The sequence below is a fragment of the Rhinolophus hipposideros genome (assembly GCF_964194185.1).
Source record: "Rhinolophus hipposideros genome assembly, chromosome: 9".
NCBI classification, from domain to species: domain Eukaryota; kingdom Metazoa; phylum Chordata; class Mammalia; order Chiroptera; family Rhinolophidae; genus Rhinolophus; species Rhinolophus hipposideros.
The window spans coordinates 62,152,333-62,171,994 of NC_138055.1; the positions used below are offsets into that span (position 1 = coordinate 62,152,333).

The 19,662-nt window shown below is 39.2% G+C and overlaps 1 protein-coding gene across 1 annotated transcript; it reads left to right on the top strand.

The window, feature by feature from the left end:
- The first annotated feature begins 1,901 nt into the window (after positions 1–1,901).
- On the top strand, positions 1,902–10,445 carry LOC308502781 (TBC1 domain family member 30-like). Its single transcript, XM_081061066.1, has 4 exons — positions 1,902–2,376; positions 6,701–6,865; positions 7,522–7,543; positions 10,254–10,445. The coding sequence occupies exons 1-4, from the start codon at positions 1,917–1,919 to the stop codon at positions 10,318–10,320; spliced, it is 714 nt and encodes a 237-aa protein (XP_080917192.1). The 5' UTR covers positions 1,902–1,916; the 3' UTR covers positions 10,321–10,445.
- The last annotated feature ends 9,217 nt before the right edge of the window (positions 10,446–19,662 follow it).

The following is a 19,662-nucleotide window of genomic DNA, read 5'->3' on the forward strand; positions in this document are numbered from 1 at the left end:
CCTTTAGCTCACTTTGAGTTTCTTTATCCCTTGGTCCCCATAGAGATACCCTAAATGAGAACAGTGCCGAAGACTAGTAGTTATCACATCTTATTGAGGAGAGATAGAGAGAAAGAGCTGGGAGGTCAACTAAGAAAAAAGATCCAATTTCAGTGTTTCCCTTTATGAAAGTGCTGCTTGTTGCAAAGTTTGGCATATGAAGGAAGGCTCTCAAGACTCTGCTTGATGCCAGAGGCAACAGAAAAACAAAACAAAACAAAAAACCCAACAAAATAATACACAATCCCATTTCATACATTTTAAAATTAATGGATACAGTAGTAAATACAGTTACAAAATCATAAAATAATATTTCTAGTGTAATTTTAAGTTACGGATGCCTAAGCATAAAGTTACAAAACTTCCACTCTCCTTATATTAACTCTAATTTCAAAAAGGGTCCTATTGTTCTCATTCTATGTATGGAGGTCGTGGTGCCAAGTGACACCAGGCTTCCACGTGTAAGATGAGGCTCTATTCTGAAAGTGCCTTGAAATTTAAAGTGTGCTGAACAAACATCAAGCACCACCATTGTTTACTAGGTACACTATTGCTTCTTTTAGAAATCTGGCATGTATTTAATAGCTCTAGGAGATAGACAAATACATAGTCATCCATAACGAAATATGTATTTATCCATAATGAAAGCCAGATTTTAAGCTTTAAGAAAAGTTCACTTTATTCTTTGTGCATGGGCAGTTATTTAGCTTCTCCGCCTCAGCTCCGTCATCCGAAAAATGTGGATAAAATAGTACTTACCTTTGTAACTATGCATAATGACTGATATTAACTTACTGCAGTGATCATTTCACAATATATACAAATGTTGAGTCATTATGTTGTACACCTGAAACTAATATAATGTTATATATCAATTATACCTCAATTAAAAAATAGTACTTATCTGCTTTATAGGGTTAAAGTGAGAATCAAATGGGATAATTCATGCATAAAAGAGTGCCTGGCACAAAAAAACACCACTCAAAATTACTGGCAATTATTAAATTCACAAAAATATCTACAGTGGAGGGATATCTCAGAGTTCTTCCATCAAGGTCTACTGTAACCATACAGCTCTCAGGACATCATGTAAACCTTTGAATTTGCCGTCAGAATCAGCTACATCAATTTATTACTTTGGTCATCTCATTTATCAAGCCCTCATTCTCTGTTAGATCTCATGCCAGGAAATTAGTTGATCTTAAATCCAGTACTTTATTTTTCACTGAAGGAAAAAGTTCACAGCTTTATTAAATCTCAGGTATATGCCAGGGCTTCAGAGAGGTAATTCTCAGAAACTGAACTAAAAATCGCCTTGAAAGGAACCCAGATTAGGTGGGAAGGTGAGAAGGGCTGGGCATTGTGTTCCTAGGATGTGAAGAAGGGAGCTCCTGGCCTCTGCCTATTGATTGGCGTTTAGAACTCTCCCAGGGATTATTGCTCGCTGGTGGCTAAATAGGACGCAGGAGTTACCACCCTCTTTTTGAGTTAAATGACGTGCTGAAAAGTGGAGGTGGCAGCGGCCAGAGCGCCCTTCCCCCTCCGGGCCGAAGGCTTCATCCTGATGTGTTCTGGCTACATCCTGCGCCTTGAGGCTCTTCAGGGCACTCATGGCCGAAGTAGGGCCTCACCTGCTGCAGGTGTCCCCAGGTAGTCCAGCGGTGTGGCTGCCCCCCTCTCCTCCCGGCCCACAGACCAGGGGCGGCGACTCGGACACCGGCCCCGGGGAGATGAGGCGCCTTGGTGAGCCGGGGCCCACTGGCGCTGCGCCAGGGCCAGGGCAACCTGCGGGAGAGAGGCCGCGCCTCCTCCCGGAACTGGCGGGTGCGGCCGGGCGCGGGGAGCGGCGGGAGCCCGGCCGCCGAGCGACTGGAGCCATGGAAGTCCTTCCCGCGGGCGGGGGCCGGACCGGACGCCAGGAGCCTGAGCCCAGGCCGGAGAAGGTGGCGGAGGGAGCGGTTCCTGCAGTGGCGGGGGCCCCTTCCCTGAGCGGGGCGCCCCCGGCGGGGCAGCCGCAGGGCTCCCGGGGCTCCTGGGAGGGCGAGGAAGACGCGGAGCCGGGCGACCCGCGGGGCGGCAGGACGAGCCGCACGGCGTCCCTGGTGAGCGGGCTGCTCACCGAGCTGTACAGCTGCACCGAGGAAGACGAGGCGGCCGGCGGGGGCCGCTGGCCCGAGGACCGCCAGCAACGTCGCGACAGCCTCGACAGCTCCACGGAGGCCTCTGGCTCCGACGTGGTCCTGGGCGGCCGCGGGGGCGCGGGCGACTCCCGTGTACTGCTGGAGCTGCAGGAGCGGCCGAGCCAGCGGCACCAGAGGCAGTACCTGCGGCAGAAAGGTGAGCTCCAGGGATCTCGGCGGAGGTCGGCCGGCGCTGCAGCGCTCACCTGTGCGCACCTGCACTGAACAGCCAAGCGCTCAGATATTAAGTTTGGGGCATCCTTTGATCTGTCGCTGGTGCCCACAGTGCCACGGATTCATGACCAGGCTTAGGTCTCATTCCCCCTCCCCACTCCCCTCTCGAGTTGCCGAGTGGAGGAGCATCAGTACTTGGAGGGGTAGCAGCGGGTCTCCATCCTCCACCCCAGGTATTTGTGGAGGCTCAGGCGAGAGGCAGCCTAGGTTCTCATTTCGCCAGAACAGCTGTTAGGGCAGGTTTGGAGCTTCCGATAAGTATATCTGAAGTTACCTAGAGGACTCCGGGAGAAGAGAGGCGACTCCTGGGGCTGGCTTTTTTTTTTTTTTTGGTTTGTTTTTTTAATAATCGTTCCCTGGCCACACCACTTGGATAGTGTTTAACTAGTGAGGCAGAATAATTCGATAATGCGGTTTCTAAGCAGGTCGTGTGAATTCCATTTCTGCCAGAACGTCTGGTTTCAAGAAACTCGCTAGGTGGATTCACACACACCCCACCCCCTAACCCCCATTAATGGAGGGCTCTAAAGCGTTGACGTTCTCACAGAATTTAACTGCTTGGTATCTCTTCAGTTGGAGAGGTCATCTGAAAATGGCCTTGGCTTTCAGGAGGACAGGCTAATTTGGTGTTCCTTTTGCTATCAGACTGTGATGCTAGAGTCCTAGCTGAGATTTTTTTTTTCCTCAACTGTTCATAATATTTGGCTTTCAGGCACTAACACAATTATTACAGGTGTCTCTTTTTTATAGATATATCAAGACCTCAATTTATAAAATGAAATGAAGTGTGGAAAATGCATGCTAAGCCACCATTACATTTTATGGATTAATGTCCTTGTGATAAATTAATAGGGGAGAGAGGAAAGAGAGAATGTGCGCTATAGAATGATTTCCTGTCTCCTAATTGAAAAATCAGACTAGTTGGTGCCAGGGGAGAAAAAACAAAAAAACCACAACTAACCAGAAAAGGAATAAATCTGTCTGCTTTCTCAAATCTATGTAAACAGCTTTCAGCTTCCTCTTCTGGCTTCCTAGTGAAGATTTTCCCCCCAGCTCATGGTTACAAATGGTTTCCACTTTCCTCCCCCTGCCTGGGACTTTAGCTGGAGTTATGCCATTTCATTATACACAATTATTTGGCTGTTCTCAGAGTGTCTGTTTATGCCAAGAGTTCCGCACGGCTACAGTTCTTTCAGAATCCAAGAAAATCAATTTTGAAGAGTTCTGATTTGTCTTTCTGTTTTTACAAGGCTGTTCACTTTTCATTACCGAGGGAATTTTGAGGATTAGTAATTTCCTTTTGGAAATTTGGCAAGCTAAAGTTTAGAGAAGTAATAGTTAGCTCAGCTTTGCAAGTGGATTTCAAACGAGTGATCACTCTAGAAGTCATTCATAAGACCTGTAAGAGTCTGTTTTGCACAAGTCTCAATCTTATTGCTTGGTTAGTTCCCTGCTGATCTTTTCTTGTAGTCAACCCTATGAGGATGAACAAGGTGTCATGTTATAAGCCACACACACACACACAACTGCCTTATCAATAAATATCATTAGAATATCATTAGAGTACTAAGAATAACGAACCAGCTGTCCGTTTAAATAATTTTGATTTATTCAGTTACTTGATTTTTTTCAGGGTCAAAAAATATCCCTCCTAACATAATACTTAGTAAGAGTATCATATAATGCAGAAAACTTGTATATTCTCTCCTCTTTCTGTTAGGGATTTTGCTGTAGCATTGATGTGGCACCTATTTACACATTTAGCATGTGTGTTTCCCTGAAAATAAGACCTAGCCGGACCATCAGCTCTAATGCATCTTTTGGAGCAAAAATTAATATAAGACCGGGTCTTATATTAAATTACATAAGACCTGGTATTATATTATATTATATTATATTATATTTTATATTATATTATATTAGACTAGTCTTATATTAAAATAAGACTGGGTCTTATATTAATTTTTGCTCCAAAGACACATTAGAGCTGATGGTCCAGCTAGGTCTTATTTTCAGGGAAACACGGTATATGAGGCACCAAAATAGTTTCTCAGGAAATCTAGGCTCTTTTCTCAGTGTTTTCATGAAGGGGTGAACTTTGGAGTCAGAATGTTGAGCTAATATCCTGCCACTGTTCCTTATTAGGTGTATGACCTCAAGCAAGTATTTAGCCTGTCTCTCATTTTCCTCCTTTATAAATAGGGATAATAATAATAAGTACCTCAGAGGGCTGTAGTGAGAATTATACAAGCTAATATATGTAAAGTGCTCAATAAATGTTAGATATTATTTTTATTATTATTATATCCACTGGGATTCCTTAGAGAGGAAATTGTCCACTGTCAGTTGACGATCTCCTCATTTTTTCCTGTTAATTTAACACTGTGTTAGGAGCTATGGCTGATGCTGTGGGGTACATTAAGATAAAGAAGACCTTATTCCTGTCTCCCAGATGCTTATACACCAGCAGATATTGCTGTAGATTTCCAAACTCAATTCTGAAGATTTTTCCCATATTGGACAATACATAGAATTCAGAGATTCACAGAACTATAGGTACCTTAAGAGTAATTGAACGTGACTCTTTTGTGGAAGAAAGTATAATTAAAATGCACAATGATGATATTCTTACCCCTTTTGTTTCTAGAAGGAAAAATTTTAGACATTCACAGAAAGGATATTCTCTCTGCAGGAATCTAGGAATGAAGAGCCTGTGATCTCTTCTGGTGGCTTGTTCTCATATTTAATCATCCTTAGAACCCAAATAGTTTTATTTAACCTAAGTGAGCTTTTACTTCCCATTATATCCCACTGTGTTTGAACTCAAGGTGAGAGAAATAACTGGTTTGTGTTCTCTTTTTTATAGAAATTCCTTATTCTGATTTTAGTGCTATTCATATTAATATTTATAAAGACTATTCACATTTGTTTCTCAGAATAACCTTGTATGCTAAGCATAGATTGAGATTTGGAGCAATACCTTGCCTAAGATCGCACAGATGGTTGATTCAAAGGCAATTCTTCTTAGCTCAAGGTCAAATGGCATTTTCCTCAGTGTAGGCAGGTTTGACAGCTGTTAAAGCACCACCCTGCACTTCTCTTATACCCAAAGTTCACTTGCTTTGACCTCTGGAGGGATTTTTCTTACTTTTGAACATTTCTTTTGTTCTTTTCTGATCCTCTTTGGTTTTTCCAAAGCCCTTTCAAAATGAATAGATTCAAACCCCACACAAAGACCTCTAATGAGGGCCTAGCGAATGCCAAGCTGAGCGGAAGGCTTTGCCTGCCTGGCAGGTCACATTACCATCAATAATGATATCAAGTGTCACAAATAACTCCCAGATTGTAATGATTATTCATATAAAGATTGTTAACACTTCTGATTTCCAAGTCTATTTTTAATTGTAGGAAAACTGCTGTTGAGAATATTAACTTTATGAATGTAGAATTCTTCTTGTTTTGTTTTTTTAATTAAAGTTTCCTGGGGTGACAATTGTCAGCAAAGCTACACAGGTTTCAGGTGTACAACTCTGCAATACATCATCTACATATCACATTGTGTGTTCACCACCCAGAGTCAGTTCTTCTTCCATCACCATCTATTTTACCAAGAATTATTCTTAATTTATCTGTTTAAAGGAAATGTATTATATTTTCTACCATATTTGAAAAATTACTGAGTCTCTAAGATAAGCTATTGTACCTAATAGTCAAGCTATTGGAAGGTTGTATGTTTAAAATACAACCAGTATTGCCACATTTATCTACATCAGAAAATGTGGTAATATTATTTACCTTTAAACTATTTACAAAGGTGAGTGGTTTTAAAAACATTTGTTATTGGCTGTTAGGTTTATCATTGATGTAACAGATTAAAAAATATTATTTTCTTGCAAGTGTACCATCTGAACACGTTAATGATATAAAACGTACATGCCAATTTTTAAGCAATGAAAGGCAAAATTGTAACCAGAGCTAGATACAGTAAAAGTAAGAATCTTGCTTACATATTACAGATAGCTTCAAAGATAAAATTTATCTTACAGTACATATGTCATGGACAGGACAGGAAACGGATGAGTGACATTTGATAGGAATATCTTAGCTGAATAGATACATATAGTCCTGGGTGAGAATGCAGAATTACTTGGTTTAATGGATGTTCTAGATAATTATCTTACAATTAGTATCATATTGTATTCCTTTCGGGTATTCCTTGTTCTATTTAAAATTTTCTTTCCTCATAGACACTAATGAACTGAAGACAATCCTTCGAGAGCTGAAGTACAGAATCGGCATTCAGTCCGCAAAGTTACTTCGGCAGCTGAAGCAGAAAGATAGGCTTCTGCATAAAGTGCAGAAGAACTGCGATATTGTGACTGCATGCTTGCAGGCCGTGTCACAGAAGAGAAGTAAGTGCTGGAGTGGGGTGAGCTCTTCTGCCACGTGCGATTGAGATGTTTGTGAAGCTGAGTCAATAGTCATCGTGTTTTTGAATATATTGAAGTTTTAAATGGAGGCTTATACCCTCGGAACTAAGAACTAGTGTTAACAAACTCCGTCAGTTTCCTACCTTTTCAGTTAATATATATATTATATGTCTGATGTGGCAAATTTAGTTTTGTTAGTCTAGATTTGTAGTGGTACTTAACTTTGACAATGGTTATTTTCACCTGATGCTAAATGGTGATTAAAATCTTTATTTTTAAAACAGCACCAAGTAGACACAACCTGAAAAGCATATCTTTGCTTTCTTATTCTCTGTGTGCTTAACAAATGAATTAACAATTGATTTAAAAGAGGAAGACTTTTGAAACAGGATCTTACTAGCTTGCTCTGAAACCTGACAAGGAATATTTTACAAATTAAACCTGTCTAGTGGGTAATCCATTCATAACTAAGAGACGCATAGTTTGGTAACTGAGTTAAAAAGTAGTTAAATTACTAATGTATGTCAAATACCAGATATAAAAACTTTTGTGAATTAATTTTATAAGTCTCCATGCGATAGTTTAATGTTTTTCTAACATTTCCTTATTTTTGTTTTGTATTTTTTATTAACATGCAGCATGGCAGAACAGTTTGTTCAGGTATGGTAAATATAGGTACCAGTGATGTTTTGGTAAATGGTTGTGGCAGCTTTTTAGGTGCATGTGCAAGTTGCCTTTTCTGGTTCCTTTACCCTGTCACATTTTATGTGTAAAGTGACACCTCCTAGGGGATTTTTTTTTAATCCAAATTAAGATGTGTTTGTCTTCATAAAACAATTTTCAGGGCTTGATTAGTTTCAGATAATAACATTAATGGCTTAAATTCTATTCTGTTTATAATGAAAAGGAAATAATATGTTTTTTTCTTCTATTATATCACTGTTTATCTCCAGATTATGCTTGCTGTTTACTAAGGAAGGTTTCAACCTAGTATGTATTAAATAGAATGCTACTTGATTATTGTAATGATGTAATGGTCCATACAAGAAGCAGGAATGTAATTGAGTAGACTAGTTTTGAATAGGGTGTTCTCCAGAGCTAGGCATTTGTCTGAAATAGCTAGAGAGGAAGGATATATATATATATATATATATATATATATATATATATATATATATGGCAATATATGTATGTATGTATGTATGTATGTGTATATATATGTATATATAGCATATATATAGTGTATATATGTACATATATAGTATATTTGTGTGTGTATATATATATTGCCAGAGGTTGGCATGTGCTATATTTGATATTTTTCCATGGATTCTGATTGATTCACAAGTGCCCAGTAACAATGTTATTTTTCTGTTTTATTTTAAGATACCTAGATTTCGATTTTTCTCTTTTCAACTGTGTTTTCACCTATTCATTATTATCTAAGGATAACCATGGTATAACCAATTTAATATTAATAAAATAAATCAATAATAATAAGAATGGCAGCAACTAGTTTAACCATTCATTACGTGCATGTTTTGTGCCAAAATGTTGGTTTTCTTTCTCATAACCGTTCCAAAAATGTATGTATCTTTAGGCACATTTTAATTAGGAAACTGAGATTCAGTCAGTTTAATTTGAAGATAGATGTCTCAAAAGACCACTCCTTCCACGATAAACTGGAACATAAGAGGGCTCTACTTTTTCTTAGCAATTAGATTGATACTTCTGTAATATTATTGGAATGCGGTGGAACAAAAACATATTTGTAACATTCAAAGGACACATGTAATACAGAGTTTCAGCTCTATGTATTCTGAATATGAGTCTGTCAAATATATGCATTGCAATACTGTCTCTATTTTTTTGGCTTGCATTTTCACTATCTTAAGAGTGACATTGAATGAACAAGTGTTCTTAGTTTTTAGGTAGTCCAATTTTTAGTCTTTTAGCTTTTTTGCAGGGATGGCTTCATGAGCATGTGACCCATGTGTCACATAGGGCCTCATGCTCAGTGGGGCCCACACTTGGTTTAATGTTCTGCTGTTGCTTTCTTGAAGTTTCTAATAATTTTTGAATAAGAGGCTCCTACAAATTATTAAGCAGTCCTGCCTTTATGGCTGGTGCTTTTTCTATCCTGTTCAAATAATCTTTTTTTTTTTTTTAATACCAAGCTCATGAATGTATTCTCCCATATTATTTTCTAGCAGCTTTAATATTTTGTTTTCCTATCTAGATCCACCCGGAATTGATTTGGTTTGTTTGTGTGATCAATGAGAAGGAGTCAGATTTCATTTTTGTCTATATGGATATCTAATCGACCCCGCCTTGTTTATTTATTACAGAGACCATCCTTTTACCACTGCTCTGTGGTACTATTTTTGTATAAGATCATTGGGTGTCCACATGTGTGTGGGTTTCTTTTGGGACTCTTATTCTGTTTTGTTGTTTTATTTATCCTCGAGCCAATACAATACTGTCTTAGTTATTGCACTTTATTATAACTCTTAATATCTTATAGCATAGGTTCTGACATCTTGTTCTTTTTTGAGATTGTTTTGCTTGTTATTGGCTTTTTAGGGGAGAATTGACATCTTTACCAAGTTGGGTCTTCCAATCCATAAATATGGTGTTGTAAAATTTATTTGAATAATATTTTACAATCTTCCATGTAGACGTCTTGTATAGCTTTTACTAGATTTATTCTTAGGTAGTTGAGATTTCTTGATGCTATTTTAAATTGTTACCTTTAAAAAAATTAATTTTCTATTTATTTCTAGTATCTAGAAATATAGTTGTTTTCTGCATGTTGACCTTATATTCAGTAATCTTACTTTTTCTTATTTTGATTCTAATAATTTATCTTTAAATTCTTTGGTATGTTTCTAAGTATGTAATCTTTATCTTCTGTGAATACTGTCAGTTTTATGGATATCTTTACCATTCTTTCATTTCTTTTTCTTGTTTTGTGCACTAGCTAAGACCTGCAATATAATGTTGAATAGAAGTAGTGATAATGGCATGGAAATTTTGTTTCATGTGCAACCTAAGAGGGGAAGTTTTCTTTTCATAGTTTCACCATTAAATGCAATGCTTGCTGAAAGTTTTCTGTAGAAATCCTTTATCAAATTAAGGAAATTTTCTTGTCCAATTTGCTAAGATGATGAATTTTATCATATACTTTATATCTGTATTGAGATAATACGTTAAATTTTATGTGTTTTGTTGAATGTTAAAATAACATTGCTTTCCTGGAAAAATTCTAAATATATAATTTGGATTTGGTTTACTAATGTTTTGTTTATGATTTTTATGTTCATGAAGGAGATTAGACTATAATTTTCCTTTCTTGTAATGCTCTTGTCAGGTTTTGGGAGCCTCAAAGAAGTTACAGAGTGTACCCACTTTTTCATTCTTTGGAAGAGATTGTGTAAGACTGGAATATTGTTTCTTTCATGTTCAGTAGAATTCACTGGTAAAATATTTGGGTCTGATGCTTTCTTTGTAGAAAAGTTTTAAGTTATGGATTTTACTTTTGAAAATATAATTATAGATTATTTGTATTTACTATTACTTCTTGTATCAGCTTTGGTAAATTATATAGAATTTGCCCATTTGACATAACTTTTCACATTTATAAGCATACAATTTTAAGGAATATTTCTTGGGTTCTTTTAGTGTTTCAAGGTATTAAAACAATATCACTGATTTCAACAGATCTTCACTTACTACTTAAAATATCTTTTATTATAGGATGTATCCATAAAGAAGAGTATTCTAATCCATGTATGTATATTTAAAAAAATAATTACACAAGGGTCTATGTATGTGGATACTACCTATCAAGACTGAGTAATAAATATTACTAACACATAAAAAGTCCCTGTGTGAGCCTCCCTGGTTTAAATTTCTCCTCTCCCCCACATTTAGGATAATTGTTCCTTTGCTGTTCTCGATAGTTTTTCATCTCCCGTATATATTCCTAAGCAATATATAGTTTTGAAAAACTGAGCAGCAAGCCCAAGCCTAGTTGTGTAGGGAAAGGATAATGTTGCCTCTGTTAGATATGAGTAAAAGCTCTCAACAGATAACCAGTCTCTGGGTCATAGTCTGAGGTTGGGTTCCCCTGAAAATGACCCGCTTCTGGAGGAGCCGGGACAAGGTTATAAACGAGTCCTGTGGCATCTGCCAGAGCTGTGGTTGTGGCTAGTTGCTGAATAATCTGCTAGGTTGCAGGAGTGGCCTGCTTTTTATTTTTGATTCAAAGTTCCCCATGGCCTTGCTCTTGCTCTCAGAAGAGGGTCAAAGCAGAACTCTTTTGTGGGCATGGGGCGGGGGCAGAGCAGGCACTTCATCAGCAGCACATTGTGAGGTAAGTGTGGATGAGAATCTGGAGCAGTTCTGGACATTCTGTCCTCGCTTTAGAAAGATGGTCCAATAGCAGGAAGCATCTAGTGTTGACTGCCATCAATACAAGTGTCACAGAGCCACACTGGTCCAGTGTGGACTGGTTGTGCTCTAGCTGGTGTGGGATCTCCCTTCCCTCTCATCCCAGAGGCTCTCTTTGTTCTCTCCTGTGTTGGATCTCTTGTTTCTTGTTGTCCGGTGTTTTCTTCTTTCTTGATCATTCTTTTTATATTGTTGCTCATAACCACTTTCCTGTGAGGTAAATTTTTGGAACTTGTGCGGGAATGAAAACATCTTTATTACATCCTCACTTTGACTGAAAAGTGTATAATTGCTCTATTGACTTCTCGCTTCCATTCTTACTCTTGAGGAGTCAGAAGCCTTTCTGATTCCTCATCCTTTATACTGGGCTGTTTGTTTTTCTTCCTTGAAAGATTGCGGAATGCTTTGTACTTGGTGTTCTAAAATTCACCATTATCTTTCTTGGTGTGGCTCTGTCTTCGCCCATTGTTCTGGGCCTAGACAGGCTCTTTTAATCAGTCAACTTACATCCTTCAGTTTTGCAAAATTTATGTGAATTATTTCTTTGATGCTTTTCCTCCCTCTTTCCCCCTCCTCCGCCTTCTGTGATTCTATTGTTTGACTGTCAGAATTTCTGGACTAGTTCTGCAATATTCTTCCCTTATTTTCCATTTCTCTGTATTCTTTGCTTTACTTTCTCAGAGATTATCTCAATTTTATTTTCCAATCCTGTTATTGAGACCTCTTTCTTTGGGATGCTATTTGGATGTTTCTTTTGCACAATGGTATCCTGTTCTTGTTTCATAGATGCAGTATGTTTTCTTATTGCTCTAAGGATATGAATGACAGAGACTAAAACAGACAAACAGGAAACAACAATTTAGAAGATATAGATTATACAGGGAGGAAAAAACTTTCAAAACTGCTATTCTATTTAGAGTCTTTCCTCAGATATCTGGTAATCCTTGTCTGTCTGCTCATAATTAAGTGTGGGAGTCTAAAAAAATGACTTGAGCTCTGAGCTCCCTACTAGGGCTTATTGACTTTGAGCTTCACTGAAGGGTCATCTGGATGGGTCCTTTATCATAGAGTCCCCAGCTCTGTATCTTCAGGTCTTTCTTCTGCGGCTAGTCAGATTCCTCAGGAAAGGATCTTCTGACCTTCTGCTTGGATGGCGTAGGTCTGTGGGGGGTAAGACCTGGGGTCTCTGAATTCAGTAAGCATATGGTCACTGAATCCCTCTGTTTTAGATAAGATACTCACCCTCAGCTGGTTATCTAGTGACTCTCTGTTTTAACCCTCTTCAGAAATAAAACCATCAGACTTCTGCAGGGATGGGAAAGGAGTAAGTAATTGCCCAACCTCATGAAGTAGAAGAGAGGCTCTAGGGATCCAACTGCTTCTCAACAGCTTTCCCCCAGTTCTCCTTATTAAGCCCCCTCTGAGTCTTTTGGGGACAACATGGTATAACAGAGGTTGGATTTCAGCTTTCCCACGCCAATTTGGGATTTGGCTTTCTAGGATCTGCTAAGTCGATTTCTACTTGTCGGTACACTTGTTCAACTTCAAAATTCTATTGCTGGTGTCTCTACTTTTTTTTTGTCCTGGTCTTTGTGGGCGATGATAAACAAAAATCTCTGTAAAGAGATTGTGTTTTTTAGTGTGGTTTTGGTGGGGACCAAAATTAGAGGCAATTTCCCCCCCTAATCTTCCTTCTTAATCCACATGTGTATTCCGTTTTCATAAGCTCATTTATTTTGATAGGTGAAAAGAAGTTAGCATTTTTTCCCAGCTTTATTGCGATATACTTGACATATAAATAAGTTAGCATTTAGATTAAGGTAGATTTGCCTTAAATTTGAATCTTGGTTACAGAATTGTGAATTTTGGAACAAATTTGTTAATATTAATAACATGTTTAGGTATGTTTTTGATATATAATTAGCAGCTTGGTGTGCCCTGAGGTAACTTAGTAAGAATATGACTAGATGAAAGAAACTGGATTATAATCGCTTACAATATATTTTAGCAACAGTTCCTCTTGTTTTCTTTAAACTCTTTAGTGTCTTGCTGCTAAGAGTTATTTTTCCATTTTGTCATAATTTACTTATACATACTGTAAATTTGTGTACTATTTGAAAGTACAGTAAGAGCTTTTGAATCTCCAACCTCTGAGAGATTCTTGTGGCTTTGAAAAAAGCAGTAACCAGAGGGTAAGGGGGTAGGGGGGTGGTAGATGAGGGTAAAGGGGATCCAATATATGGAGATGAAAGGAGAACTGACTCTGGGTGGTGAACACACCATGTGATATAGATGATGTAATACAGAATTGTACACCTGAAATCTATGTAACTTTACTAACCATTTTCACCCCAATAAACTTTAATTTAAAAAAAAAGAAAAGAAAAAAGCAGTAGATGTTTCTTGTTGCCTCATTGCAAAGAGAGCTGGTTTTTAGGGGGAAAAAATCTGAATCTCAAAGTCATAATAATTTAGAGCTAGAAGAGAGTTTAACCTTGATTTCTATTTACTCCCAACCTCATGGCTGAGCAAAGTGAGACTTGGAAGAGTTAAGAGCGTGGCTGAAACTCCCTCAGCTGGTTGGTGACTCAGTCAAGATTCTGCTGGTCGGTGCCTTTGCTATCAGTTATGACAAAAGAAAACTGTATCTACCGCCAGCAGAGGGAGCTCTCTTTCTCTTTTAAGCTTTCCTAAGAACTGTTAAATTTAGCTTCTGTATATTCTCAGGGCTAGAATCCCGGTTCTGCCACTTCCTGGATGTGAGATCTCCTTAACACCCCTACGTTTCAGTTTTTTCTCATCAGTAAAAAGGGGATGATGATAATATCCACTTCATAAGGTCGTTTGAGATTTCAGTGAGTTCAAGTATAGAAAAGGCTTAGAACAGTGTCTGGCTGTCTTAGTTACTGTTATTGCCGTTATTCCTGCCGTGGGGAGGTTTAGAGGCTGCCCTTTCCACCAGCACTTGCATACTTGCCTTTTTAAGGCAATTGTGAAGGTTGCTGGTGCTCCTCACGTTAAAAGAAATCAATGGGATGGGATTATTTAAGGAGGAGATACTGAATAATTCTGAGGGATTTTTATCATCACTTGGGAAAGGTTGGCTTACCCTTCTTCAATAATATGCAAGCAGATTGCTCCTCCTTTCTGTGTTTCAGTTGAGAAGATGATATATAAATATGTGTTTTTGGACACACGTTATATATGAACGTAGGGAACTGCTTCTGTGTACAAAGGGAAACAGGAGCCAAGGTGAGAACCACCAAAATCCTCCTTGAAGCACCAGGTAGCATTTCAAAGAAAAAGGCAGATTAGAAGAATGATTGAAATGTGCCATGTGGACAAGGGTAGGAGAGGTGAGGAGACATTCCAGACAGAGATAACCGTGCAGATGTTGTGAGAGCATCAGGTTTGGGGGGATACTTTTAGTAATCTGGTATTACTGGGTAGAAAACTGGAGGCCAGAGGGAAGTGGCTGAAGTTGAGGCTGGAGTTTACATTGCGTCCTGCAGCACCGCCTCTGAGCACAAGAGTGACATGATTGGATTTGCATGTTTCAAAGGTCATACTGGTAGCAGTGAGGAGGACAGGCAGGCGACAGTGAAGAGGGTGAGTCCACGTGAGGAGTATCAGGAAGAGGCTGATGCAATAAGCCAGTGGAGGTGATGCGCCCTGAGGCAAGGAGCCCTGGGAATGGAGAGAAGGCAATGAGATACTTAGGAGGGAGACTGGGTAGGACTGGGAGCGGCGCCTGAGAGGAGGAGGAAGCTGAGGAGAGCTGAGGGCTTGGGTAAGGCATGGGAGACATCAGAAGTGCTACAGCCGAGCTCCCCTCTCAGGGGACACACTCAGGCCTGCTGGGAAGAATGAGGAGCTGCTGGAGCACAGAATCCTAGGAGACAGGCGAGCAGGGTCGAAGGAGCTGCGGGAGGACAGAGGCAGATTTTCAAGGAGATGCAGTGTTGGCTTCTAGAGAACAATTCTCAAGAACTGTATGTGTGTGCATATATTATTACTATAGAGAAGGCAAGGAGGAAAAGGATTGAAAAGGACATTGGGTTTTTTCCTTTTTCAAAATGATGGAGAGGATTTTCTGTTTCATTTGAGTGGTGGAGACAGTAGCCACATCACACTTGGTCTATATAACAAAGGTGTGATACTCTTTCCAGAGTTTTTTGGAGATGAGGTGAGATGGGATGAGAACTAGGCTTGTCCTGCCTTCTTTGTATAGAGCCTTTTCTGCCTGTCCCAGTGGTTAGTACTGATGAACTTTTTCTTCCTCTGAACCCCACCATTCCCTATCCTGACTTCTATAAGAGCACCAATAGTATTTTATTATATTCGTTTCATTTTTTTATTGTGTTAATTTGTCTCTTTCTACCATTAGACATAGATCTTCTGGGGGAAGGGCTGAATCATTCATCTTTTTATTCTCAGTATCTATTGCAATACTTGGTGTTACCGTGGGCCTCAACGAATGTCAGGTGGATGGATGGATAGCTGGGCAGGTGGATAAATTGAGGTTGGATCCAAGTGACTCTGTGTGTGCACGTGTAAGGCAGGTCACTGGTAAGGAAAGTAAGAGAGGCCAGAGTAGGCTGAGAGCTTGTGCACAGCAGAACGGTATCTATTTGGAATCCTCATGTTGATAAACGGGACTCAGTAGGAAGGAGCAAAGCAGCATTAGGCCTGCTGAGGTTGGAACTTTTTAGTTAGTAAATATGCAGGAATTTCGTGAAGTTATAGTATCTTAGAATTTTGGAGCTAGAGGGAACTTCAGAATGAATTGAGTGTAAACTGCCTATTATTGAACACAGGAGAGCAGTGTAAGTGTACTGGCTGCTTAGCTAGATTAAAAGTCACACAAGAGTTTGGCTATTTGGCAAACGCACATTTATTAATTGATAATGTTACTATAATCTTACCTCTATATGAGGGTGGAGCGAGTAGAGAAAATTAGGTATATAATTTCTAGTTAGAAAAAAAGTCTGAAAAATAATTTGAAAATTTATGTATCCAGCAGCAGGAGAATAGCCAAGGTAGATAATTCAGCTGTATTGTCTTTACAGAATATCTCCTTAACAGCATAGTAAAATTTTACCTGCCCAATTCTAAATATACATCTGACCCTATCTTTCTCCCCAAACTGCAAGAGGTTTTTTCTTACCTGTTTTTTGGCATTTTTGTCATGAGTTTTTTTCTTTCAATGGATTATATACCATTGAAAATAATGTAACATAATTTTTTTTCTGGTGAGGGCATGAGCAAGTAGGTATTTGTAAAAAACTCTGTGTAGAAATATATTTCAATATCTTATGTTGTAAAAGAACAGCTTTTAATGAATGCGCATCATCGCCCATTAGACAGCTCTTTTTGGAGTCTGTTCAGTATTGCCTTTTCAATATTTGTAAAAAAGAATGTTCCAGGATATGATCACTAAGGCAACATCAAAATTTGTCGTTGGGCCTGCGATCTCTCCCATAAGGGTTCTGACATGCATGAAAGTTACTGTAACTGGGGGCCTTGTTTTTTGTTTTTGCATGTTTAGGTCCTTAGACTCAAGATGGAAGATAGAAAGGGTTTCTTTCTCACATTTCGCTGCCACTACCCAGGATGGCTAGTAGAGAACATGCTTGCTCCTTTCTCTGATCTGGGAACTGCACTTCCTTCTTCTTGCCCATCGGTCTCTGATACCCAGCAGTTTTCTGATCTGTCAGATCACACAGGTTCTAGAATCAGTTATGGAATACATTTAAAAAAATAGTAGAAAAGGGCCACAAGGACATTTCCCTGTTTTCTCCATACACCTTGACTCTTGGGGCAGGACTCTTTCAGCCAACACTGACGGCCCTCTTTGTGCTTTTTCTGCCCTAATTCTCCTAAGATCACCCACAAAAGGTATATGTGACTCAGCGCTGGTAACGTGGGGAGGTTTGTGGTCTTCGGGTGGTGGATGACGATTTTTTTGAGAATAATTAACATGTCACATTGTATTAGTTTCAGGTGATATTTGTTTGTATACATTGACAAATGATCACCACCATAAGTCTAATTAATAATATTCATCACCACCCATAGTTCCAGGTGATTCTTAGTAGCCCATGAAAGGGGCTTTTCTTGTCTGATTCCCACATAACGGTCTACAAGGCTCCAGCACTCCTACAAAAGACATGGACTTTGATGGAGCTAACCAGTCTTCGCACATCCACATTAATACATGCTTTTGTTGTTGTTCTTGGAAAGACGTGATCATCGTAATCCTCTCTTTTAGAGGAGGAGCTAAATTTGCCAACAGTATTGGTCTGTGAGTTTACGAGTCCTGGGTTCTGTTTTTGATATTACCCCTGTTTCTGCAAATCAACCCACTTGCCTTTGTTTACCTGTTTATAAACACAGTATTCTTTCCAGGGACTTGCTGGGGACCCTTCTTCATGGTGTCTCATTGAGAAAATATGTTTCTTTCCCCAAAGTTTGAGTCCCTGTATGAGTGTGTAGGATTCAGCCCAGATCAGAAAACAGCAGATTTCCTGTGGAATGACCTCTTCTTTCTGCCATCCCACCTGACCACTTTTTAATTTAGTTGCAATTTTATCTCTTTATATGAGTGAAAGTTGAACAACGAGTATAGGTTATATACAATGAGTACAGGTTATATACAATGAGTATAGGTTATATACAATGAGTATATAACAGGTGTCTCTGTTACAGTCATTGCTAACAGTCAAGCCCACCAGTGGGGGTGGTTTGGAAGGTAAACTTTGTTCCACTTGTGTGGACCAATCAGCTTCAGCATCCAGTGGTGTCCGTGTCCTGGCCATGGATGGCGGGACCAGGCTCTCTTAAACTTTCCCATTAAGTTAATGCTCCTTGCACTTGAATTTCAGTCTGTGTTTTACTTGAAACCATATCTAGAGTATGTGTCAGTGCTGTGAATATAGTTAGGGAATGTGAGCCTCAGAGTAGTTAAAATGACCTGAGTTTTTCCCAGTAAATCCACCTAATTCTCCTCTCAATTCAGAGAATAATGAAAGTTGAGATCCGTGAGCATCATCTAGTCCAAACCACTCAGTTTACAGATGAAGAAATTGAAGGCTCAGAGGGTGAAATAAGATGTTTACAGTCATCTCACACCCATTAAGATAAAATAAGTGTTGACCAGAATGTGGAAAAAATGGAAGCCTTTGCACACTGTTCGTGGGAAAGTACAATGGTGCTTCTGCGGTGGAAAATTAAAAATAATAATTATTTCCCCTCATAAAATTAAAAATAAAAATTACCATATGATCGAGCAATTCTATTTCTGGGTATCTACCCAAAAGAATTAAAAGCAGGGTCTTGAAGAGATATCTGTACACTAGTGTTCATAGCAGTATTATTTACAATAGCCAAAGGGTGGAAGCCACTCAAGTGTCCATTTATGGAAGAATGGATAAACAAAATGGTGTGTAGACATACAGTGGAATATTTTTCAGCCTTAAAAAGGAAGGAAATTTTGACACTTGCTACAACATGGATGAACCTTGAGGGAATTACGCTAAGTGAAATAATCCAGTCATAAAAATATAAATACTGTATGATTCCACTTACATGAGGTGCTGAAAGTAGTCAAATTCATAGAGACAGAAAGTAGGATGGTGGTTGCCAGGGACTGGGGGAGGGAATAGGGAATTATTGTTTAATGGATACAGAGTTTTAGTTTGGGAAAATGTAAATCCTGGAGATGGTTGCACAACAGTTTGAGTGTACTTAATACGATTGAACTGTGTACTTAAAATGGTTTATATGGCAAGTTTCATGCTATATGTATTTACCCCCCACCCCGAGATGCTTATGGTCACAAGGGTAGCTGGTGTTGCATTTCCTGTCAACTCCCTATTCTGTGCTTGCCCTCATATGCCATTCATGGCATTATTTCCACAAAATTAATCATGAAGTAAAAGCCAAAGCATCCTCCCCTCAATCAGTTTATCACCATTCAGAAAAATAGTTTTCATTGTGGATGCTTATGTTGTTTGACTCCCACCTTCCTCTCTTCTTCACATCGCTTCTTCCCACTTTGTCCCACTTCCCACTCCATGCTCCAGGCAGGAGGAGTTACACCACATTGTCTCTTGCGACATGCTGTTTCCTCTGTCTGGCCCTCTTTTCTCTACTACCTCTGTATGGTAGCTTCTATTTTCAGGATCCAGCTGAGGCATCATCTCTTCTGGAAAGTACTTTTGACCACACAGTCTGAGTTAGGTGCTTACTCTTTTCAGGGTCATCCTGGCCACAGGGAATAGTCATACTCTGTTTCCCGGTCTGCATCTCACTGGACTGTGCATTGT

Bases quoted from the DNA above. Each gene is read 5' to 3' on its own strand.
- LOC308502781 (XM_081061066.1), top strand. From the start codon at position 1,917: ATGGAAGTCCTTCCCGCGGGCGGGGGCCGGACCGGACGCCAGGAGCCT. The intron at 2,377-6,700 runs GTGAGCTCCAGG...CTTTCCTCATAG, and splicing joins GCAGTACCTGCGGCAGAAAG to ACACTAATGAACTGAAGACA. The intron at 7,544-10,253 runs GTATGGTAAATA...TGCTCTTGTCAG, and splicing joins TGGCAGAACAGTTTGTTCAG to GTTTTGGGAGCCTCAAAGAA.